Below are 25,184 nucleotides of genomic sequence, written 5' to 3'. Positions count from 1 at the left end.
TTTACCAACATTACTGCAGGTAAATTTATAACAAAATATTATAGGTTATAGAGCAGTCTGCGCAGAAGTAATGAAAATGTCAATTAGTGCAATCCTTTATGGAACCATCACTTATTATTTAATTTACTGCTTTCTTTTTCCAGTTTTCATCAGTTAAGGTTAGTGTATCAGCACAGAAGAAATGTATGTATTTCCATTTGGTTTAAGTGATAAAGAAAAGGAATGCACTCATGATCAATATTTTGTTTGATCTTCTGAAAAGCTATTTCCAGATGAATTCTAGGCATCTGGAGAATTGAAAACTGAAAAGATGTGCTTGTAACTCAAGGGTTTTTTTACATAGTTATGAGGTACAAATCTGAATGTCAACATATAAGAAAACTCCAATGGAGAATAAGCTTCTTAACTAAAAAAAACCTAATCTCTTATTCTTAGAGTTCTAACACAAGAAGGGTCTTCAAATATGTCCTATATAATACTATTTATATAATATTTAATATTTATATAATATTTAAAAATCACTGAAAATTGTTTTTTTCCTCTTACATACATTAATAAATATGTAATAATATTTTGGGGATTTTTTAAATATCACCTAATAAATTGTGTTCTTTCTTTGCTATGTATATTTTGCATAACTTGAAAAGTATCAAAACATTACAGAAAAACACCCGAAACCCAATTAATCATATTTTCTCTACTAATGTGTTTAACAATTATAGTGCAGGTAAATTTTGTGTTGTCTAAAATAGGCTACTGGAAGTCTGAATAATTATTATAATGTTTGCACAAGGCACCTCTGCTATAACCTCACATTAGAAGCTAATGTCTGTAAGATAAAAATAGGACATATCCTGGATTTAGCTCTGCATTTTTGGTAGGAGGTAAAATGAACTGATGGGTAAATCTGTGAGGGTAAAGTCACTGAGGTCTGCAGCCCTGGCTGACTCGGGTGCATTAGGTCAGACAGGACAGATCGCTGTGACATGTAAAGGACTGTTCCCTGAATTTCACAAGGACCTGTGCGGCGCTACCATTTCCTTTTATGCCAATTTATTTTGAGCATGGGGTTTTTTGAGTCACTCATGACTAAGCAATCACCAATCCAGAAAAAAAGCCAAACATTTGTTTAGGATTACTTCAGAGATGAAAGGGGGTTTTGGTGGGTTTGGGTTTGTTTGTTTTTTTTCTCGATAGCTTGCTCATTGCCCACAGACAGAAATAAGGAACTGTGCAGTGTCAACACCTACACTTTTGCTAAACAGACTTGACAATAGGTCCATAATTAGACGTGGCTGTGATGTACCCTCTGACACTGCTTATACAACAGTCCCAGCCTCTGCTGAAGTACAAAGGGAACAGATCAAAGAAAGTGGATGGGCCTGTGCACTTTTCATAGAAACCTTTCTGAAACAGAGTAAGGGGGTTAAAGGGGCCATTGGTTTGACCTCATAGAGTATCTCTTATGTTTTTATGACTTAATCTTTTCAGTACAGATACGATCTTACACAAAGAAAGCCCCGAAGTCCTCTATAACCAACCATGCTTTTTACATGTTACAAAATAATTCTTCACAGAGAGACCTGACCTAGTTTGTTTAAAATCAGCTCAGCTTTAGGACTTCTTAGCCTGGCTGAACTGTTGGTTACTATTTTTCAGTTCTAAACCTGCTCAGAGATTACTGAGCTCTGCACAGCTCTGTACTGTGCTGCACGGAGAGCCGTCAAAGACAACTATTGAGGAAACAGTAACCTTTGTACAATACCTGGTAAATGTTTTTGCCAACAACATTGCTCAAGACCAACTAATCTAGGCTAACACACACAATGCTTATTCCTACTGAGTCTGAAGAAAAAATATCAAACAGGACTATTGAATTATTCTGACCAGCATATGGTCTTTGTTTTCCTAAAAGGCACTGTAAAGGCCACCTGGGCTTCACAGTGCCATAAGAAAAGCTACCTGACTATTTCTGCAGGTTTTAAGGACATTGTATCTGGTCTTTGTGTGATTTATTGTCAAATATTTCACAAGGTAATGGAAAGGAGTATATAATTATTATAATGTATAACATACACACTAACTTCAAATAAAGACAAGGTAGGAAGAAATTTCTTCACTTCTCAGACTTTGAATAGACAATATTATGTGTGTAGAAAACCACACTGCCAGAAAATAGGTGACCTAAATTGTACGAGTTGGCATGAACTGCTCATCTACAGTGCCATAATTCCTTCTACCTTTCTGAGCAGAGACATACATTTTCTGAACATGGGTATACACATAGATGTGTAAACAGTGCTGGCACTTGACAAAATCTGACATTTCACAGTTCTGTAAACCATCTTCTTTTGTCTTCAGTGTACCTTTATGTATTTAAGAAGTAAGCAGAAATGAAGACAAAGTTTGAGATGTGATTGAAAACAGCACTGGAATGGTCAACTACAATTAAAGAAGTTAAGTGATTAAAATCATGGTCTTTCTGTAGTATTCAATCATTTAAATTCAAGAGAGGCACCCCAAAACATGCCTGGCAGTTCCAGACTTTGGGTGCTTCAGATGCTATGTACCCAAGGCCAAAAAACATCAAAAGCATGATCTTCTGGCTTTGCAGTACACACCTTGTCTCAAAAGGCTGTTTTGCATGGCCTTAAAAGTATCAATCTCAGAAACTTTCTCTACGTTGTATGTATGTTCACATGCATACACAAAAGCACATACATAAAGTATATCGATTGAAAGAAAAGATGGAATTTCAAATAATTTCATATACAGCCATTTCAATGATATATAGTAAATACAAAAATTGGTGATAAATAAATCTTTCCTACCAAAACACTATATGAGAATAGTTTTCATAATTAACATAACAGGTTCCAAGAACAACCTACTACCACTTTGTGTAGTCATGTTAGCAATGAAAAATTTGTACAAGTTCCTTCCAGTATGAGGGTTAGTGCTGATTCTGGTGGTGTCCTCAGGAGTTTGTACTGTAACAGAGACAGGAATTAGCAGAGGGGGAGAGATGGAATGCACAGAAACCACTGTGGATTACATTGTTTTCTGAGGTGTTCAGTGGAATATAAGGCTTCCCTTCTAAAATAATCTGTAGACATTTTTGCTCTAAATGCCACTTTGAAAAATGACCCACAAGAACCAAAGAAACCCCATAAGCCTGACTTTGCAGAAAGTCTGAAACAGGTCAGCCCAGTGAACACTTTATTATTCACATAGAGTAACTAGGATTCAGTCAATGTATGAAATAATTAAAGCTGAATCAGGTCACAGAAGGTGAAGGAATTATGGAGATTAACGAAAATAACCTTCAAGTCACTTCTGCTTTCAAAGGGTTGCTTAAAAAACTCATCATGGAATTGACTGGTGAGGTTTCATTGTTTAGGTCTAGGGCTCGATTTCCACCAGCTGGAAAATACCTACATAAAAAATCTTCTGAAACTGGCAAAAGTTAAAAGTAATTGTAGTGATCTTCTTTGACCTAATGTACTAGGAATTTGTGTGGATTTACTTCCCTCAGCACAGCAGTCTTGTGTCAATAATGTTGGCATGAACATATGGAATTAAGTTAACTTTCAATAAACAGCCAACAGGTCCATCAGGATGGCAGGTGAAAGCCCGCTCTAAGTAAACTCTACGTTTCCTCTATATAAAAAAAAAAATAAAAAAATCATCAAACTTGAACAGCAAAGGGTGGGTTTTTATTCTGCTTCATTAAAATTAACAGTACAGCTGGCTATATTTGTTGTCCATAACTATTTGCACTATGTCATTTTCTTGTTTAGTTAAAACAACTGGCAGTAATAAAATAAGGGCAGGTGGATATGTTACTATGGTTCCTGTTTATAGTGCAGAATAACAGGCCTAGAAAGAGTACAGAGACAGTAAGGTCATGCTCCTTGTCAAGGAAATTTATATCTTATTCAGATTTTGGTGTTAGTCAAATTGGTCTTTCCGATCTTCCTCTGCTGGACATGCAAGTTAAATTATATGACTGTACCTCTACCTGCATTTTTTGCTTTCCTTTTTCTAAATGTTATGTGTCTAAACCCAGAAAGAAAAGCATTCCTAAGTCATGGATGCAGCAGACACAACCTCACTCAAACTTCCTTAGAAATGCAAAATCTGTCTGGCTCGTAGTTTTGACAGCCGCCTGTGATGCAGAGAGAAGAAATGCACCAAGTGTACTTACAGTTGCTAATTTATCATTAGCATAGTCTGCATCTGCTTTTGGTCAGATATTAATTACAATAAGGTTTTTGTAGTAACGGATTTATTCCTTCATGAAGTGGAAGTTCACTGTGTCACTACAGTGCTAGATGAATGCTTCCACTCCCCTGCTGCCTTGTCCCACCTACCCTGGGTAGGGCCAAGAGAACACATCTGTCTCCAGAGATACTAGGCACCATCCTTTCACAATCCCTCCACCTGACAGGTTGTTGTTAGTATAAGGAGTACTGCAGGTGCTAGAAAAGAGCAGCAATAAGAAGATGCTTTATTGGTAAATATAAAAATGAAGGGCCTTGTCTCCTCAGTCTATCCAAAACAGCCTTCGTGATAGCAGATGTGCATTTCTTGGACATATTTAATCTTATGCAGCACACATTTGGACTGCAATGCTGCAGCAGGCAGAACCCAAGGCATGCATTTACCTTCTTTTTCCCCTTCCTCTGTTTACACAGACTGTTACTGATTTAATCCGAGTCAATCACACTGGAAGTGAACACGCAAGCCAAAGGACAGAAGCACGAAAAGCTTCTTTTTAACAAGATACCTTGCACAAAAAAGAAGTGTTTGATTGTTGGCATAAGTTAATTTTATTCTATTATATAAATATTACATAAATATATTAGCAAAATATAACATCAACAAAGTCTTACTCCAATTTCAGCATACAATTTCTACCAATAAACTTTGATCTGAGGAAAGCAACACAGTAAAGAAATCTCATTCTTTCTTAGTTCTGCTTGAACATTCTGATAGCCAAGGATACACAAAAATTCCCTTTGTTACAAATGGTATTTAAATTTTGTTTTCCCCAGACTGGAGATATTGCACATCCTTTCTGCCCTTTCATCCAGTTATTGATCCACCTTATCAGCACTACCTCAGTCATATTGGATGGAGTCAGAGAGACATCCAGAAAGAAAAACTGTTATCTAAATGAGGACAAGGAAGAAAAGTTTCTCATTTTCCTTCTTACTTTTCTTCATTCTCTTTCTCACCAAGGAAAAGTTCAAAAAAGCTCTTCTTCCTGAAAAAATTCACAGACACTTCAGTGAGGAGACAAAATGGTCTGCTGCAGCACTTGCTGAGAACAAGCAATTACCTAGCATTATCTTCTGCCAGAATGGACAACACAGATTCAGATGGACTTTGTGATCTCTGACTGCCGCTATAATAAAGACCATGTCAAAATGTTGATAAAAAAGGCAGGCCCAGACATATTTTGTTGTTAATAATCTTGAAGGCTACAGACAAAACTGAAATTATTAGCAAAAGAAATGTCACTGCTCTGCATGCAGCTTTCAAGCATATATTGGCTAAATGTACACAGTGGCCCTGTCATCTGTAAGTCATCCCGTGACTTAAAGAATATTTCATGCCCCTCTACCCCTTTATTTAAGTGAATTTATGGAGTATCCATGCATGCATATGAATGTCACTTTTAAAAAAATTATATACAAACATGTTGAAATCAGCTGCTAAAGAATATGGTCAGTTTGGTTTTCTTAGCTTCCTAAGAGTCATATCATGAATCAAGTCTGTTTTCAAGAACAGCTTAGCCAGTTTGTCTTGATCTAGTAAAATAGAGATACTGACCAGAAATAAGCTAAAATTCCTGTTGTCTCTGCAGATATACTGAACCGAGCTGGTGCTAGGAAATGTGGATTCAGCTAGCTCAAATACTGTTGATCAGCTGTGCCTGGCAAATATTGCAAAGCTTAAACAACACACTGCAATATATGGTATATATGCATTTTGGCAGGTGAACATGAGATTGTAAGTCTTCCATTCTTTGTCAATTCTGTGACTGGCATAAAGGGTTGGTATAAAGGGTGCAAGGATGCAATAAAAACTTGTCCTGTTTCCACAGATGTCTATATTATGGCCATGAGCAACTGGCCAACACCAAAGGGGAGAGCTAATTAAAAACAAAATAGAAAGATGAAAGAAGTTAAATTTAAAGTTTAGGCAGAGAATATGATTAAAGGATTGAATTTTAATTAAAGAAATGTTAGAATAACTTTTTTCACCGTCTTGCTTTTACTTTAGGGACATAGGTTAGTTCTTTAAACCATCGCTACTGTTGCTCTTACTGTTTCACTAGGACAACAGAGATGTGAAATGCAGAGGGTGGGTGCAAGGGAATTCTTTTTTGAAGGAAACTGTAGCAAGAAATATTCCACTTGGATACAATGCAAAAAAATCCTCACCACCAGGATGAAAAGCTCAACTGGAAATGCTCAACTAAGCAAATGGATCTAATTTTATTTTGGCCATGTCTGAGTTGGGACAACTGCTTCAAACGACCTTCAGAGATCCTCTCCAACCTGAGTTAGTCTATGGTTATATGTGTGTAGCATGACAGCAGTCTTGTATATGTACAAAGAGCACTAAAGCAAACTGACTTAGAAAGAAATCTGAGAAAAGACGACATGTTTAGCCTGATTAGTTGGTATGAAACTAAAAACTTATTTTGGAGGAATGACTTCATCTGAGAGCTGTAAAAGCTCTCTGTTTCCCCCTCTCCAGTGTTCTAACAATCTATAAAGAAAAATCTTTCACCAAAACATAGTCTTTATTGATAAAGGGACAAAGGTACATTAAAAAGAGTAAAATGAAGTAAAACTGATTCTTTAACAAGAAAACAGCAGAGGTTATGCAACAATGCAATTCGGCAAATTTAACTTTCTATTTGATACTGCAGGTATATAAAGGGAAGAGGGACCTTAAGAGCTGAGACTTTGTCTATAACTGAACAAAATTACTTTCAAAGTATTAACAGCAAGCAGAAATCTTAGATGACTTGTAATAAAACTAGTTCTTGAAAAAGAGCAAAGGCCAAGCTGAGTTGAATTAGAGCCTGCCACCATTTCTCTGGTGGTTCAGAAACTGCCTTCCCTGCAGATTAATTTCTGCAATTGGAAGAATTCTTTTGAACACAACCATTGAAAGGGTTGTCTGCCTGAATACAGAAATAGAAACAGCTGGTCAGACTCTGGAAATTAAGGTCTTCAGGTTAGACAGAAATCTTCCAGTTGCCCTAAGATGCCTCTAGCACAAATTCTACCACTGGTAAAAGACTGGCATAATCATATCTAAGCCAATTTTCCTAGTCCTTGGCAGTACAGCGAGCAGATCAGATTGGAGATGATGTTTCAGGTTCAAATGAGATTTAAATGAAAGTCTGCATCATCCCCCTAAAGCCAACATTAATTCTGAGACTAATAATGAATGCCAATTCTGCTGTCTCTTTCCACACTGATAATTTTTGCCAAAATATACCTCTGCAACTGCAGTCAGATCTCTTTCAGCAAATGCTGCCTCTGATTTCAACACACATAAGTAACTCTGCATCCCAGGCTGACTCAGACCTTACTCATCCTCACTAGGGAGCCAAGTAACTGATTTTGTGTGATTTCTGCTCTAGTTCAGAATATTAAATAAGATTGGACATGTTTTGAAGGGGCAGAAAACCATGTGCTGCATAATAAAACTCTGTGAAAGTTTAACAAATTAAATTTGTATTCCATTGCTATATCCACTCTTTTGCCCTTTGCAGTACTTAGTCCAGTTCAGTTTGTCCTGAGAGTAGAAATTTGCCTCCAAAGAAGAAATAAATAATATAGAGGAAAACATTAAAAAATAATGTTAGAGACTCACTCATTATTTGTAAGAAGATGTAAGGGTGTAAAGGTAGCTTCCTGAAACTCTGGTTAATTGATAACTTTGCAGCTGATTAGGCTGAATGCTGTTTGGGGCAGAAGTCATATCTTTTCACCCTCTGGGAAGCATTTGCCACACACTTACTCTTATACAAATAAAAAGCATGAACCATCACAATGGTAACCAACCTGATGTTCCCAGATGCTTCTTAAACAGGTGATTAGGGAAATTATTTAAACCAAAACAAATCCCTCAACACTCTGCCTTTTGTAATTGATCTTCTTGTGACCAGTCTTTTCCTTGCACATGCCAACTAGCACTATCACCAGTAGGACCAGGAGGCTGAGTGTGGCAGGGTACTACTCAGCAGAGAAAATGCCGTAACCTCCTGTCCCAAACCCATTTAACCTAACAGAAAAGAGACTGAGGTGTGCGTTACGTGGGTTACTCACGGCTCAGCTTCGATGCTCTGGTCAGCAGCTATGTAGTTGGCGGGGATGTAGCCCTGGAGCCTGCAGCCAGGACGGACAGACCCTGTTGGCAGGAGGAGCCTAGCATACCACCAGCCCTCGTGGGATGCATCCAGCACTTCAAGCTTATCCCCAGCTTGGAAGCTCAAGTCCTCCTCAGTGCGAGCCTCATAGTCAAAGAGTGCCACAAATCTACAAATATTCAACAGATGCTGGCCAGGCAGTGGAGGTAAAGGTTTTTCTTTTGTCTTACTGTCTCCATCTTTCTGTCCTGCTTGGAAGTCATGCCTTACCACAGCAAGGTTAGCGAAAACTTGACCAACTTTCTCATCCTGCTCATTGTCTCTCCCCGAGAATAAGCATGGGATGTGGGGCTCCAAACAGGCACAGTGCTTCTGAAAGAAGTTTCCCATCCTGTTTCCTTGTGCCTTCCTCTGCTTCTGCTGTACTTTCACTTTTCCCAGTTGCGATACCCTTAGACCAATTTTTGCACCATCAACATTTTAGCTTTTTGCAGGACTTCCTCTCCCCCTCCTCCTATGGCACAAAATGAAACAACTCTTGGCACAGCTGGAAGCTCCTTTCCAAGTCCCACTGAGAGCTCATTACAGGCGTCTCCTGGATCCAGAGTGAAACCTGAGTATTCAGGTGCCAGAGCGTGTGTGGAGGGAATTTCTCACTTCCTCTTCGGAACAGGAAAGCAACACCACAGCTGTGCTGGTCTGAGCTCTGGGATCAATGTGGGAGTGTGGACCCTCTTCTCCCACAGCAAAACAGTCAGAACATCTAAGCATGGGAGGCTTCTCAACTCTTACAGCTTGCTGTGGGTGTTTTCTTCTCTCAGGTGGGGTCCTGTCACACGCTCAGCGGTGAACGTCTGTGAAGCCTGTCTTGGTAATGATTAACCGAGCTGACCTGCCTGTTCCCTTAGCAGTCTCTGACGTGGACAGTTTGAATATTTCTTTTTGTTTCCTGGTTTGCACTGGTTTCAGCTCCCGGTGGGAAGTCTTTGCTCGCCTGAGGCTGGCAGACGCCCTCACCTGGACCGCACCTGTGGCCTTGGCTCTCACTCACACCCAAGAACTTTCCCCAGCCAAGCACGCGCCTTTCAAACCAGTCCTCTGACTTTTTTTTTATTGACCCGGGTTTAGCACTTCTTAGAAGGAAAAATAAATATATGGGGCTTATAGTAATACAACGGTATATTTTAGCTCATTCCTTATTTTCATATTAAGGAAACAAAGGCACTAGCAAAAAAAAAAAAAAAAAAAAAAATGCCCCAGGTGGTTGGCTAATTATATCAACCGCATATAAAAATAATGGCTGTCTTCCAGTCACCATGTAAGCCGATGAAACTACATTGACCAGTATGTTCCCATTTCTAAAGTGCCTACACCCCGGCAAACAGAACAAGCCTGGGTGTCTGGATACTGCTGTTGCAAAGCAGCCTGGAAAGCCAACTGCCACATCCCAGCAATGCAACCCAAGCTTTATAACAGCTGGAAATCACCACAGCCCGGGGGACACGCAATGCTTGGAGCAGGAGCAGGAAGTACAGGAGATGGCCTGTCTGCACCATGTGGTAGCATTTCAGTAAAAGGCAACTCTTATGGGTGACAGGTCAATCAAAACTATACATGGACCTATAGCTCCTGGTGATAAAGAAAACTGGCTCCCTGGCTCCTTTTTTTTTTTTTTTTTTTTTTCTCCTGTCAGGAATAACTGCTGCTTTCCTAAACATTTACACATGTCTCTCAGCTCTGTTTAGAGTTGCCGACTTCTGCTGCTTCACTTCACTAGAAAGAAAACCCAGCTGAATAACTTCAAAACCAAAGCCACTTGTTTTCGTCATGTCTCTCAGTTCTTTGAATGGGGAGAACAGTGGCACAGGCAGAAGACTACTGGTGGACTAGGGACTGTGAGATGTCCGAAAGAGGTCTCATTGAAAGTTTATCGCTATCAGGTGCGTCTCTACTGAAGACGACTGAGAAACTGCTTACTCACTCCTCTTCTGCAACGCTGCAAAGGAAACCGAAGAAAGGAGAAAGTATTGTGCATATTAAGTGACCACCGAACCTCATTATCCGTAATGAACGTTTTGGGTGTGATAAAAAAAATGGCATGCTTATTTTTCAGATTACTAAAACCATATTTAGTTTCTGAAGCACTACTGGAGATTATTTTGCCCCACAGCAATTACTAATCACTACCTAGATCAATAAGAACACAGATATGCAAGAGATACTTAATTTTCTTAGGTCTGAAGGACAATATCCAAGGTCAAGAAAGGTCTGTTTTGAAAAATAAACTATCTTCATTAGTCTTATTTAAAGAATTATTTACATTTACTGAAACCAGAGAACATTAGAAAAGCTGTTTTAAATAATCTGGGGGGTTTCAGTTTGCATATTTGATTGGCTTTTCCTGTAATTTTTGTGGTTCTGACAACTTGGGCATTAATCTGGCAAAGATCTGCATATGCATCTACTGCATAGAATAGTTTCATCATGACAATGGAGCCGCTTGCATCGCACAGAATCAGTCTCATGCACTGTTCTTTTCAGGATCAAGACCCATCTTTACACTGAGGCGCCAATATATATATGCATTAGAAATCACTGCATTCACTGAGACCACTCAGATAAATATTTATAACTGCAGCTAGAATGGGGCTTAAGCCTACAAACATTTGTGTATATGAATATCTTATCTCAAATAAACCCAGGCATTAAATTCATCTTCTCTACCAATTCAGTCCCGTGCTTGGCTTTAGAAAACCAGAAAGACTTTTGCTGGAAGAGATCAATAAATATAAAACAGATTGCCTTCCTCCCAACCAACTCTTCAGGATCAGTTTTATTTGTGAAACAAGTGGACTTTAACAAAAAGCCATGAAATTCATTAGTCAGATTTAAAACTGTCCTCAAAAAGAGAGAGGAGTGGGGTTGCTGAGAACTGCTAAGCAGATTCCCAAGCCCATGTGGGGCAGGAGCGTGGCTGAGCTGTGGTGGCCGCACTGCAGCAGTGCCTCTGCCAGGGTCTTTGTTCCCATACTGGTGACGTTGAGGATTCCCTGCATTTCTGAAAATAAAGCAGTACCATTTATGTTTTAGAGACTATATAATTTTATCACAGGCAAGAAAAAAATGAACATCCAATAAAAATGTTCTTGCTGGTTTTACTGAAAAAAATAAAATCTGACAAATCCCATAATCCTAATTTTCATGCTCATAGTTTGGAACAAATGACAATAATCATGTATATTCAGGGGCTTTTCCATATAAACTATTGTCTGAGTCCTCAGCACTAGTATTACATATTTAGCAGGATAATCTTTGCAGCACCTATTTCTGGACTTAATTTAGGTGTTTTGCCTTGCATCTCACGATATTTTCTTTTTGCAAAAGGAGGCCAAACAGATCTGTATTGCTTCCTGGCCCTCTGTATCTTTACTGAAATGTTTTGGAAGCTAAGTGTCAAACCAGAAATTATCCAAATATATAAGCTACTGGATGTAAAGTGGCTGTGAAAGACTTAATCAGATATATTAATGAATTTTATTAGCAAAAACGCTTTGAGAGGGACACAACAGTCTCACCTCATTCTTACAGCCAGCAATAGCTAGTGAGAAAGATGAATTTATTATTACCAGAACAGCACATTTGTGGTATGGGTACTGAAATTTAGATTTCTGGTCCCTATATTATTTTAAAAAATCTTTAATAATGCAAGTAGTTTCTTGAAATATGCAACACATTAAAGCAAAGATGGATCATTTACAGAATGTGTCTGACAGGATCATATAAACCTAGATTTTAGAAAAGGAACCAAATCTATTCAATTAAGTAGTACTTCTCCCCTTCAAACTAGGTAATTCCCCATTGCTTTTAAAGTGTGTTTCCTTGTTACATTAAAAAAAGAACGTCCACACTGATGCTATAGGTTTGAGGATGACAGATATCTGAAGTTACTTTTTATATTCTATATGTTGCTTACAAAGTCCCATACAAGTTAGACTCTTGCAAGGAGCCTTACCTCTGCTTAAAGCATAAATTTTCAGTCCTTTAAATCCATTAAATCAAATTCTAATTAACTTAAAGTCCGTACTCTTTAGGCCTTGTTTATTCGGCAAAACCATCACGTTTAAACATGATCGTGAAACAGACTTCTCTAACTCCCCTGAACAGACAGAAAAGCAATGTGTTAATACACTGTGTTTTAGTAGGCCTAGTACAAATCTACTCTGCAACACTGATATTAATTGAAGTGCTTTTGGAATGGCTACTGCTCTGCATGAATTAAGGTGTCAGACTGAGTCATGAATAAGTACAGATAAGTCTTGAATCCATAATATTTCAAAAGTCTTGTTTTGATATAATTTTAATTTGTATTCAATGCTTTAAAAAATTTTGTATGAGTTTTCACTACAGATATTTCCTATGTTTATTGATTTTTATCTGCTCTGAATGGAACTATTGGTATAATTACATAAAAATTTAGAGCTTTAGAAAATATGAACCCTCCTCCACCTCATAAATATGCTGCTTCATATTTCAGAGGCAAGGAGTGAACATCACTGAGCATCAGGCTTTGGTACTGATGATACATGATGTTTCAAACAATTCCCCTATGCCATGCAGAGAAGAATTACAGTTAGAACTGTACTCTGCTGGGGAAAAAAGAATATTCAAAGGCAACAGTTTTGTTAAGAAATATGAGTCAGTTCAAACTGGAACTTGAAATAGAGAGAATTTTTTCTTAATAATAAGGTGAGACCACAAGAGAAACATTCATTTTTCTCCGCAGTTTTTTCAGATTTTGTAAACAGGAAAAAAGCACCATGTGGCAAAATGAGGAATTAAGATATAAAATACAAGAATCATAATTAAATAGTGTATGAAACTGCTGCCTGTTGCACCAGTTTCTATACTGTTTAATCTTTTTCAAGTCAGTACTCATACTGCTGCATTAATATATGCTAATTTAAATAGTTGACATAACACATCTTGCTTAGAAAAACTTCTTAATACATTATGATAAGGCAAGTCAAATATTCCAGAAAAGTACAATATTCAAATAATATGATCTTTAAAGAAATTCAAAGAAAAGCAAATACATGCTGCTCTGAATCTGTGCTTGGGAAATAATTTAAATGATTAAACATCTTAAACTTGTGTTGTTTTTTTTAAGGTAATGAATTGAAATGAAGCACAGTGATTTTTTTTTTATTACAGCTGTCTTCTCAGCTATATTTCTTTCCATTTGCACATTAGAATGGCACACATTACCACCACTTTGTAGCTTTTTTATAATCCTTTTAATCAGCACTTCCATTTTGTTTCTGCAATTTGCAAATTGCCATTCTTTTCAATGAAAATAAATTATGTGTGCAGTTTTACTCTTGACAAAATTGTTTACTCTTATTGATTAATCACTTTCCTGGTTTTGTATATTATCTTAAACCATAAATTCACAAAGACACAGAGTTATATTTGATTCGGCATTTTCCAACCTTAAATCTTTTGCATTTGTAATGAGAAAACTCTGGCTATTTATTTTCATAAGGCTGATCCAGTAATCCATCTCTACTCTAGAAAGCATTAAAAGTACATATTCAACTGCTTCAGTGATGAGGGTTGCTTATTTATTAGCTGAATTTGGGCCTAGAACAGGCTACGTCTGAAAACAAATGAACACAGAGGAATAAGGCTCTGTCAAAAACTGACAGAATAGAGACTTTCTCTATTTGTTCAAACAATAAGACCTCGCTGCTTAAATTTAATGTGAATTTTGCCATTATCTGCAATGGGACCAGACCTCAGCCATTATTTTTCATTTTATCGTACATTATTCTAAATGACATACAGCACACACTGTTAAAAATTGTAAGTTAATTTGCTTTCTATGAAGCAGCCTTTCTGAATAAAACCATGCTGTAGCTCTCTAAGGCATGAAAAATACTTCTAATCGAGCCTATCTCTGGGTGGAAAAAAATATGGTAAATGGATAACAAAGATATATCAGCGAACACGACTTTGCCATTCTTCTAACAAAATGTATTCCAAAACTGACCCTGTTATGGATAGTTTTTAAATTTAGAAAGTGTATATATTTATGAAGATTTTATGATGGGTCAAGATCGTTTCTCGCATAACTCTATCAAAGTCTGCATGCTATGCCACAGATGACTTATGAACATGATTTACCATCTTTATCTTCAGAAGCTGAATTGCATCAAGAGAAGCAGAGAAATCCAAAGAGCGATGGATAGAAAGGAATAGTGTATCAAAGTACTATACTCATTATTCCCCCTGTGAATGAAAGTGGGTGCATTTTTTTTCCCCAAAATAAAATCAGCACTCTCTCCTGACCTGTGCATGTGGGAAAGGCAACATCTTACAAGGACCTAAAACTTACAATTAGAATATATTGATATACCATATAAAGGAACACATATTTTTAATTACTTTAAATTACTGAAATATTACATGTAAAAGTGGTAGAAAAACACTATGTATTAATTTTTAAGTAGAATACAACAGAATAGAATAGAATAGAATAGAATAGAATAGAATAGAATAGAATAGAATAGAATAGAATAGAATAGAATAGAATAGAATAGAATAGTTCAGTTGGAAGGGACCTACAACCACCATCTAGTCCAACTGCCTGACTGTGTTGGGGCTAACCAAAAGTTAAAGCATGTTATTAAGGGCATTGTTCAATTGCCTCTTAAACACTGACAGGCTTGGGGTATCAACCACCTCTCTAGAAAGCCATTTCAGTGTTTGACCATGCTCTTGGTAAAGAAATGCTTCCTAATACGTAGTCTAAACCTCCCCTGGTGCAGCTTTGAACCATTCCCACGTCCTATCACTGAATGCCAAGGAGAGGAGATCGGCACCTCCCTTTCTCCTCCATTTTACTTTTATTCTTCCTGCCAGATAAACTGTATTTATACACATTGCTCCACATTACTGCAAATTGTGCACACACTAATATTTTATACAGCTAAAATCTCTCTGTAGGAAAACGGCTGGGTCTATAATCAGTTCCTGTGATTGCATGAACCCGGTGCACTGTCCATCCATCTTTCCAGACTAGGTCCCTTTCTCCTTGTGTATTTTCTATATAGTTTCCCCCCTCCTGATTTTGTTCTGCTGTATCTCTCTTTCATAGGTATGCAGTGAGATGCTGTGCAGAGAATATTACCCAACATGGAAGACATTGTCTTCAAAAAATAGAGGAAAAGGGATCAGCAGTGCCCCACACCAACCTTGGGATGGGCATTTGCACATTTTCCACATGAAAAGGAAAGAGTACGCAGAAAAGGAAGGCATAATCCTGGGGTTTACTTAAAAATGATGTTGGGAACCAGTATCCAGGGCATGTGTTAGACTCTGGAAATCATCTCAAACACCATAGCATAGCCATGGCCAAGGGCACAAGTGATTTAAAAACTGTTATCTTAGCTATTCATCTTCAGAAGCATAGCTATAGTCTGAGGGTCAACAAATACCAGTACCTAGGTGACTAATTTCTATATTAGATTTAGTATAAAAGGTCTTAAAATCATGTTTTTCTTATTCTGAAGTCAGTGACAGTATACTCATTGGTTTAACTGAGAGCAGGATTTCATTTTTACCCTTAGTTCATGTATCATAATTTTTGTATCAGTTTTTGGCTCATGTTTGAAATAATCTTTATGTAATGGTAAAGATGCAGTATGTGAAATTATTTCTTTACTATGTTGCAGCAGCAGTCTGACCAGTTTCGTGTGTGTTCAAATGTAACTGATGCAACTTCTCCTGCAAATATGTGTTCTCTTACTTTTCTTCCTTTCCTTTTGTTTCTGTGTTCTTCTCTCCCTCTCTCCTAGTATCTTTTCTACATAGTTTACTAGCTAATCTTTTCTTTCTGCTGTATCCATCTTTCACCAGTATGTAGTGAGATGCTGTAAAAAGAATATTACCCAACAATCAAGACATGGTGTTTTTAAACTTCCCCTAAGGAAATGGGATAGGAAGTAAGCACCTTTAGCGATACGCATTTTCAGTGAGCATTTATGATACAAATTTCTGTTGTTTTAGAAAAAATAATTTACTCCCCTTCTCTGACAAAATTTTCCCAAATTCATATTCCTCCATCTTCGTTTCCACAGCTTTAAACCTTGTCAGAATTCTGCCTCTCCCTGAGAAGAGTATAAGGCTCAACACAACACAGGTAAACCTGAACATACTGTTTTCCTAAAAAAGAAGGCATTGACCCTCTTCACAGACTCACATAGAAACAGAGTACTTAAAAGTTACATCAGCATGATGGAATCTTCTCGGGGCTTCGTATTTACTTAAGAGTTTTAGAATATATTCTTCTGGATCACTTCCCTCTTATCAAAATCCAGCATACTTTTATTCTTTCATCCAATCATTACTAGACACCCTCTAGAGGCAGCAGCAGAACAGTAAATATCAAATGCAATTTACATTCAAAATAAGCTCTTATGAGTTTTATAAGCATTACTATTAGCATTCTGTTATGGCAGCTCCGAAGAACATCACTCTCAGTTTCCAGTATACTCAGCTATGAACACATACAGAAGAAAATATTTCTTAAATAGAGGATCAAGCACTCCTTAGGAAAGATGACTCCTCATTAAAAGAAGAAAAAAAATTGGTTTCTTTACTCATCATAGTGATAGGATAGAATTTGATCTTGAAAATCCTAACACTGTGATGATTGCAATGAAGTAACTAACTTGTATGCTATTTTTCGAAAGCCCAGATTGCTGTGTTACATTACTGTGCGTTCATTATTTCTGTACTCAGCCCTAGTAAGGCCAAAACTGAAGCAGGTTTTGATCCTGTATTCCAGGGAAAAAAAGTATATGGACCAATTTGATAATGAATGAGTGATGAATTAATAGCATCCAGGCTGAGAATGAAAGATAAGGGGGCTCAAAACTCCTCAGCTTTTATGGAAGAACCTTAAATAACTAAATAAAGAGTCTGTGGGAAAATATGAAGTAGTGGCTGGTGTGCAATGTACATGGTTCGCACATGTGCTAGGACACAAGAAGAACAGATGCATTACAGCAACGGAGACTTTGTTTTGACATGAAGGAGGGGAGAAAACTCAGGGTGTTGTGTGTAAGGACTGTTAAACATTGGAAAAAATTGCCTTGGTGGCTCTTTGGTCCTCTTTAAGAGGAAGTTAGACAATTTACTATTAAGGATATTTGTAGTTGGATTGATCCTGCCCCAGGGCAAGAAGATTACTGTCTTTAGGTCTTTCCTAGTTGTTATCTTCAAGTCCATAGTTTTATAGTTGTGGCATTTCCCACTGGCTGTTCAATAGCTGTTCTTTTGCGCAGACTGTGTAATGAAATGCATCAGATTTGTCTTTAGTGCAATTACTAGCAAGTGTCCAGACTTGAAATGCAAGCCTGTAACCTACCTGAAGAACCCCGAAATCCTCAGAATGTCTGAATTAGACATATTCCAATTTTACTCATGAAGAAATCAAAGCCATAAGTGATTAAGGTATCTGCCCATAAAGACACTGTGAACGAATGGGAAATGAGGTCTGAGAACTTAGGAGTCCTACTCAAGATTTTATGCTTAAAATTGTAAAAATAAAATAATGGTATGTTTAAAAAACCATAACAAAACAAAACACATAAGAAATAAGGCAGTGTCCCCTAGATCATAGAAACTGTAGTTCTCTCGCCATAAAATACATACAGGTCTACTTTGGAAGTATAGTTTACCAAAAAGTCCATAATTCCAGTGCTGCAATTTCTTTTGACTAAATATAACATCCACCCAGCTCAAAAAGAAAAATCTTTTGAAGTACCTTTAGACAACTATTCAGAGTTTTAAAATATATACTCACTAAGGGTCCAGCAATCAGTCGTGGCTATTAATCACTCTGACAAAATCATTGATTTTCGTTCCTTCTTTCATGTTGTGTGGGAACAGCCTGAGTTAGATTACAAGATCTGAGAGAGGCGATAACGACAATAAGCAGGCTTTTGAGAGATTCTGAGCATCCTAGTGGATTACTGTCTATTTAACCTGTTAATGCACTCTTGGGTTTAGTTTTGGGAATCTGCTTTCTTTAGCAGCATGAATCTCATTTGTAAGCTGGTGAGACAGAGAATGTAGCCAATGTAGTACTGAGGTGCCAGATGTAATCAGATGTTGTACTCTCAGCAGGATGCTATAAATTGTACATATGTGATTCTACTGAAAAAGTTAATGTGTCCATATTTTGTGCCATATAAAAAGGCTATTAAACAACCCAATAAACTTCTGAAATAGCTAGAATTCAATCCTGATCAATAGGCAACTATGTTCACCAGGATTCTCTACCTAGTAACAAAGCACCCCGTGTGTCACAGAGGGACGCCTTGAAAATTACAGAGTATTTTGTTAAACTTTTAGAGGTCTGCTAAAGAAATAGCACATGCTAGTTACTGTTTTTCAAAGCAAATATATTCTTATCAGATTTCATTCTCATACAGAGAATCAGGTCAACCTTGAAATGAATTAGTGTTGCTAGATGTATGTCTACTAAAGCATCACTCTGCAGTAAGTCAGAGGCCTGCTTCTGTATATTCTTAGCTTATTCCCCTCATGGTTCCTAAACAAAAGTGTTTCCTTCTAAGTGTCCTAAACTTAAAAACATAGAACCAGATCCTGCAGTCCTTTTTAACTTTAAACACATCTAAAATCCCACTGAAAGTATAATTTCATGCAAAATGAAAAGTATTGTACCTGCATGACTACCACCAACTACTAGTAAGTTATTCTTTCAAGCTGCGATTGCAGTGTCAGCGATGAAACCAGCTTTACACTCCCTTCTGAGTTAAATAGGTAGAGCATCGTTATGCCTAAACCGCTGCACTGTATTTGAATCTGGTTATTGACCCACACATAAGAGAGGAAGCAGAAGGGTAGTGGTGCATTGTCAGGAACTGCCTGTAGGATGGGAGCTGCGTGATGGCTTTTCAGGAGTTGTTAACAAAATGGCGAATACACGGGTCTACCTGAGATGGGAGTGAAGTTACAGCAACAGCACTGTTTGTCTGGGGGCTGCCCCAGGCTGTGGGGGGTGGGGGTGGGGGGTGGGGGGGATTGTAGGTAAGGGGAGCTCTCACGAGACATGTATGCAGGTCTCACTGAGCTGGGCCAGCTGGTTAAGGCTGAGACGTGGTCTCTGTCCTCCTGTCAGCCTGGGATGGAAGTAACAGTACTCAGATGGGGAGTATGTACTGTGAAGAGCAGGGAAGCTATCCCAACAGGGAGAGCGGGCATCGTGCTTCGGGGGGGATAGAGGTCAGTGCAGGATGGGCATGCTGGGCTGTGAGGCACTCTTCTACCTGTGCATTGAACAAATTCATGTGTTAAAAGCTAAATCAATTGCAAATCTGAGGTTCTAGCTCTCGCTAGTCTGCTAAAATAAAATATATATTTTAAAACCCTAACACTTTCTGATTTATTCTGCTTCAAAAGTATTTTAATTTGTTTTTAAAAACAAACAGGGAAAAATCCAGAATTTTCTGAGCTTACTTTTTAGTAAGAAGGTGTTACTTGTCCAAAATGAAAATGCTTCATGTTTGTTCCAATTCTTGTTTTATTTTCACATATCACTACTGCACGCTCTTCTGTAGCAATATGCGGGGCCCTTTCCTTTTTTTAAACGAAACTCTTAGAACCTTTGCTAAATAGGCAAATGGCTGCAACTGCATAGTTGGACAAAACACCACTGACAAAGTCAGCTTATACAGCCTTAGGAAAATAAAACCAAAGGTTAAGGAAAGTAAAATAGATTAAGGTGCTGATGCTTCAACGTTAACTGGGAGGGACAGTCCACTGTATCGTAATGCTGCCCTCTTAAGGACAAAGAGCGCAAGGAGCTGGAGTACCTCTCGCACACAGGCCTACAACTTCTGTGTGACAGGTAAGATTTATTTCAGGTATTTTGACATAGTTCTCATGCCTTTATGTATGTTGCTGCACTCCGTTACGTTCCTTTCACCTGCCAGGGCATGTTAGTAGACTCCTGCACTCCAAAACTACACGGTGGTAAGAGCCTCTTCTGCACGGAAAGCAGGCATGAGGCACGACGAAAACCAAAATGCCCCTTTGTATGTCTAGAAAAGGCTTTGATGCACCAGATCTCACACGTGTTTCCTACAGATTGCTAAACCCAAGTGTGCCAAGCATGGACAGCACCTGCTGCCCTGTCCTGCCTGTCCCATGGGGGTCTCTGTACCCCCCACCGTGCAGCACTGGCTGGGGAGCTGGGGGGAGTCCCTCCAGGTGGCCTTTCCGCCCCATGCCAAGGGATGCTGCCACTGCAGGAGGCGAGCCATGACACAAACACCTGTATCTCCTTCATCCTGACCAACTGGAAATTTCCCTTGCTAGGGCAGGATTTATGATTTTTCTCAGTGGATTATTACCACATATTTACAATATCAAATGATTACTGTGATGCATAAATTAACCATGGGGAAACCTGAAATATTATCAGTTAGGACCTGATAACCCAAAAGGCAAACTTTAGTTATGTGGACATCTCTGAATGGTGCCATCAAACTTGAAAGACAGAACTGAAAAAGTAATTTGAAAGGATGCTGTTAACACATTAAGGTAGTTCAATTGTTACAGAGGATTTTGATTAAAGGCAGCTCCTTTCTGAGAAAGGCCCTAGAGTGGGATGTCAGTATGTTTAAAGGATTGATCTGAAAGGAAGAAACTGAGAGACAAAGCAACCCTTTTAAGACAAAAGAAAAAGAAATAAAATTTAGGAGTTCTGTGCTAGAAGTAAACAACTGAGACTTCCCTGTTATCAGGTTTGTGCTGTGAATGCTGAAGATGGTGATATTCTCTCATTTATCTTCGCTTCTCCCAGAACTGAAAACCAATTATCTTCATCCATATTTTCTATATTTCTTGTTGTCATACTTCTAATTTAATCTTCAGTTTCAGGTACCTGAAATTTAGCTTGCTGAATCTCTCCAGTGGTGTGTATTGTTCCTCACGCAAAGTGGTTTAAAATTAAATATGATTCGTACTTTTGTATTGCAGATTCTAAGACAGCTTGTCAATACTGCCAATATAATTGTTCAGCATTCACAAAATCTGGATTTTCAAGATTACATTCATTTGACAGGGAATACAGTGACCAGAGGGCTGGACTAGATTATCTTTAAAGGTTCCTTCCAACCTAAATTATCCTATGATTCTATGTTTTATGGGCACAGCAAGCAAAGTTATCAATTTAAAATGCCATAATCTAAACACAATTTTGGAAGCTACATGAGTCCTTTGGGGAAGGGGGGTGGGAGGGGTGCAGGGAGGTCAGTCAGAATTGTGGCCATTGACCTCAGTGCAGCAGGAATTTGTTTCATATTTCCTAAGGTGAACAGCTTTAGGAAGATAAATTGTCTTGTGCTCTGAGTTCCCAGGCTGCTACCTCATCCTGATAGTTATAACCCCTGTTGCGTGTGAGATCCTGGATGCATCTTCCTCTATGCTCAGGTTTCACACCTGTTAATTTGGATGTATTTAAGTATATATGCATATATATATATATTTATTGGACATACATATCTCTAAAACATATGTATGTACCATTGTGTATATATAATTTATGGTCTATATATATAATGTATGGTGTGCAATATATATATAATATATAATATATGGTGTGCATGTATATACATACACAACAGCATTAGAAAGCATAATAATGTCTGTAAGATACCAGGAACCTGTGAAAGAAGGTACTATACAATAGGATGAGGTAAAATTATGCAATCCATTTCTTTCTTGCTTTGACACCTTAAGTGCTCACCCTGTCCTATTATTACCATTAATGAATTTTATTCCCGATTTCCATGTATTTTTCTGTCTAGTCCACTTTCTAATCTGATACTGAACTTCTCCGTAGAATTTTTAAACATATGCAATTGGTCATGTTATTTAAATTTCTCTCACCTGTGTCTATCTGAGCACAGCAAACTGGATTTTAATATGTAAGTACATTGTATCTCATTCAACTATTTGAATGCATTTTCAAAAGCATTTTGCTCTGGAATACGAAATTATCATTGAGCCATCCTGCAAAAATCAAATCATAATTTGGTATAATCAAAGCATAATTATTTTGATATAATCAGAACTGCTGCTGTGCACTGCTGCCATGGTTATGCACCCCAACACCCACCTGCAAAGCACAACCCTTACAGCTGTGCACAGGAAGGCAACACTGGCAAAGACAACTTGCATTAAATGTTTCATAACAACTTCTCTTAATTCAAATATGGCTTATGTTATTATTTTTATAGAAATAAAAGATTTTTAAAAAAATTATAAGCAGCAAAACGAAGTTTTGAAGGTGTACAGGGAGACCAGAACTGCAGAGAGGACTAAGGGGCCCTGCAAGCACGGCTGCCAAGTGCAGCTATTTCAGCATCCCCAGGCCAGCCTTACTGCAGACTAGGTTCAAGTTCAGCTCCGGAGAAGAGAACGAAGCCACCCCAGCTCATCCGTTTGCTTGTCCCCAGACGCGGGGCTTCCTCTCAGCCAGCACCTTCTAACAGCACTGAGGCCACCCTTGTTGGGCAGGCGCCCATCAAAATACCCCTTTGACTCCGTTACGCGGGAGCAGACCGTACTCCTCCCCGTGTTGCCCTGGTTCCCGATTGCCAAAGCTGTCAGGAAGTTAAAAGGTAGGCAGTGACCTCCGGGATTTTGTTTTCCCACAGCTAAACGCGCAGGGCAGCGTGGTTCACTGCGCGCCGCTTACAGCCTGCAGCGCTGCGCGCACCTTGAGGAGGCCGCAGGAGCGGGGCCTGTCCCCTCACGGGGGGCGGGGGAGGCTGTCCCTGGCAGGGCACCCGCGCTGGGGCACCCGCCGCCGGGCTGGCGGCTGCCGCTGCCCCCGCCCCGCCGCCCCCGGCCCAGCACGGCCCCACCGGGCCGCCTACGCGGGACGCGCTCGCCCCCCGACAGAGCCCTGGCAGCAACGCGCCCCCCCCCCCCCGTTTCCGCGCCCTTTCTCAAGCGCACAGAGCCTCGGCGGGAAACGGACATTTTAAACCCGAGCGCGGAAGCACGCCTCCGGGCGGCTACCTGGCGCCCGCCCCTCCCAACCCCGCCTTCCCTGCCGGGGGCTCGGCCGCCCAGCTGCCCTGGAAGCCCCGGTTCGGCGGGGGAGGGTGCGCTCGCACCGGACCCAGACCCGGACCCCGCGCAGGTGAGGGCGGCCCCGCCGGGCGGGGCGGGGCGGGGGCGGGGCGGCTGCGACCGGCCCGCCCCGCGCCGCAGGAAGCACCGCCCTCGCGCCTTCCTCCCCCTCCCCCTCCTCCTCCTCCTCCTCCTCCTCCTCCTCCTCCTCCGCCCGCCTCCGCGCGGCGGCCGCGGCGGCTCGGGGATGCAGCGGTACTTCTGCCTGGCGGACTGCGACGTGATGGGCTTCGACCTGGATCACACGCTCTGCCGGTACCACCTCCCGCAGAGCGCGCGGGTGAGTGCGGGGCGGCGCGGCGCGGCGCGGCACGGCACGGCACGGTACGGTACGGCACGGCTCGGCTCGGCTCGGCTCGGCGCGGCACGGGAGCCGCGGGCCGGGGCCCCCCCGCTCCGCCCCGCTCCGCTCCGCCCCGCTCGCCTCTGCCTGCCCAAGCGAAAGGGAAAGTGCCGGGAAGCGGGGCGGCGGGTCCTGGGGGGCGCGGGCGGCCGGGAGGGCAGCGATCCTGAGCCTGCTGGCGCGGGTACCCGTGCAGGAACCCGAAAAGCCAAGGGCAGCACAAGTGCGTGTTCGCCGGCCGCTTCCTCGCAGGCCTGTGCCCGCGGGGGGGACAGCCATGTCTTCCTCCTTGAGCGTGGTGCCGCCTGGCAGCTTCCGAACGGTAGCGGCGCTGAGGGAAAGGTAGAGACCCCCCCGAATCTGGAGGTGCTGCAGACAGGGTGACAGGAGCCCGCGGCGCTCGCCGCAGGTGACCTTTGCAAAGTTTCTGGTGCTTAAAATAAATCGCCGAGCTTAAAGGCAGCCAGCATCTCTGGCTTAGAGGCAGCATCCCTGTTGTGCCTTACGGAGAGGAACTACTGTCATGTGCTGTGCCTTCCCGCCCTGAGCACTGTTGGGGTTTTTTTCGAAAAAAAAAAAAAAGGACATTATTAAAGGACATTGACTCATCCTTCGTCGTTGATGTCAGGACTTTGCCACAGAGCTGTCCTGTGGCAGGGAGCTCGTGTTGTCCCCTTCTCCCCTTTTATTTGCCTCCATTCACCTACAATATGGTTTACACTGTACAGGATTCCTGCGCCAATTGCCAGATACTTCAGCATTTCATATAGAAACAGATGTTTATGAGGTATCCCATTTATAAACAGGCATGGTTCCGTGTGTACTGTGTTGAAAAATCGCATTGCTTCCTTTAGCTGTGTGTGACTTTATGTAGAGAGGCATCTTCCTAGCAAAAGAGGGTTCAATAGTAGCAAGTTATAAAATGTACGTGCTCTTAAGTTCAGGCTGGAAGCTACAACTCTAGGCTTACCTTCCATGTTCCTTCTGTTGTGCCACACACATTACACCTTATACAGGTACATTCTTCCTAATAAGGAATTTTGCCTGTCAGAGGCAAACGTCAGATAATGTATAACTAGATTTTCAAAACAAAACAACAACCGAAGAAAAGAATAGAAAAAAAAAAACAAAAATATTTACTAAACTGTTCACTCTGCATCTTCTCACAGCACACAGACTGACACATGCCCATTTCCTGCCTCCTTATCT

At 40.2% G+C, this 25,184-nt stretch overlaps 2 protein-coding genes across 2 annotated transcripts in view; one reads left to right on the top strand and one right to left on the bottom strand.

The window, feature by feature from the left end:
* The window catches only part of FRK (fyn related Src family tyrosine kinase), a 75,700-nt gene extending 52,474 nt beyond the window's left edge, over nt 1-23,226 (bottom strand). Inside the window, exon 1 of the mRNA XM_080389716.1 lies at nt 8,358-23,226. Coding sequence (XP_080245842.1) covers nt 8,358-8,788 — 431 coding nt within the window. The 5' untranslated portion in view covers nt 8,789-23,226. The remainder of the gene's footprint in view (nt 1-8,357) is intronic.
* A 464-nt stretch (nt 23,227-23,690) lies between these two features.
* LOC308064753 (dermatan-sulfate epimerase) overlaps nt 23,691-25,184 on the top strand; it is a 197,325-nt gene continuing 195,831 nt past the window's right edge. The window contains exon 1 of the mRNA XM_080389711.1: nt 23,691-23,912. Coding sequence (XP_080245837.1) covers nt 23,820-23,912 — 93 coding nt within the window. The 5' untranslated portion in view covers nt 23,691-23,819. The remainder of the gene's footprint in view (nt 23,913-25,184) is intronic.

This window comes from Falco punctatus (assembly GCF_963210335.1).
Source record: "Falco punctatus genome assembly, chromosome: 5".
NCBI lineage: Eukaryota > Metazoa > Chordata > Aves > Falconiformes > Falconidae > Falco > Falco punctatus.
The sequence above is the reverse complement of the archived record's forward strand: the minus strand, read 5'-3'. Positions and strand labels throughout refer to the sequence as shown.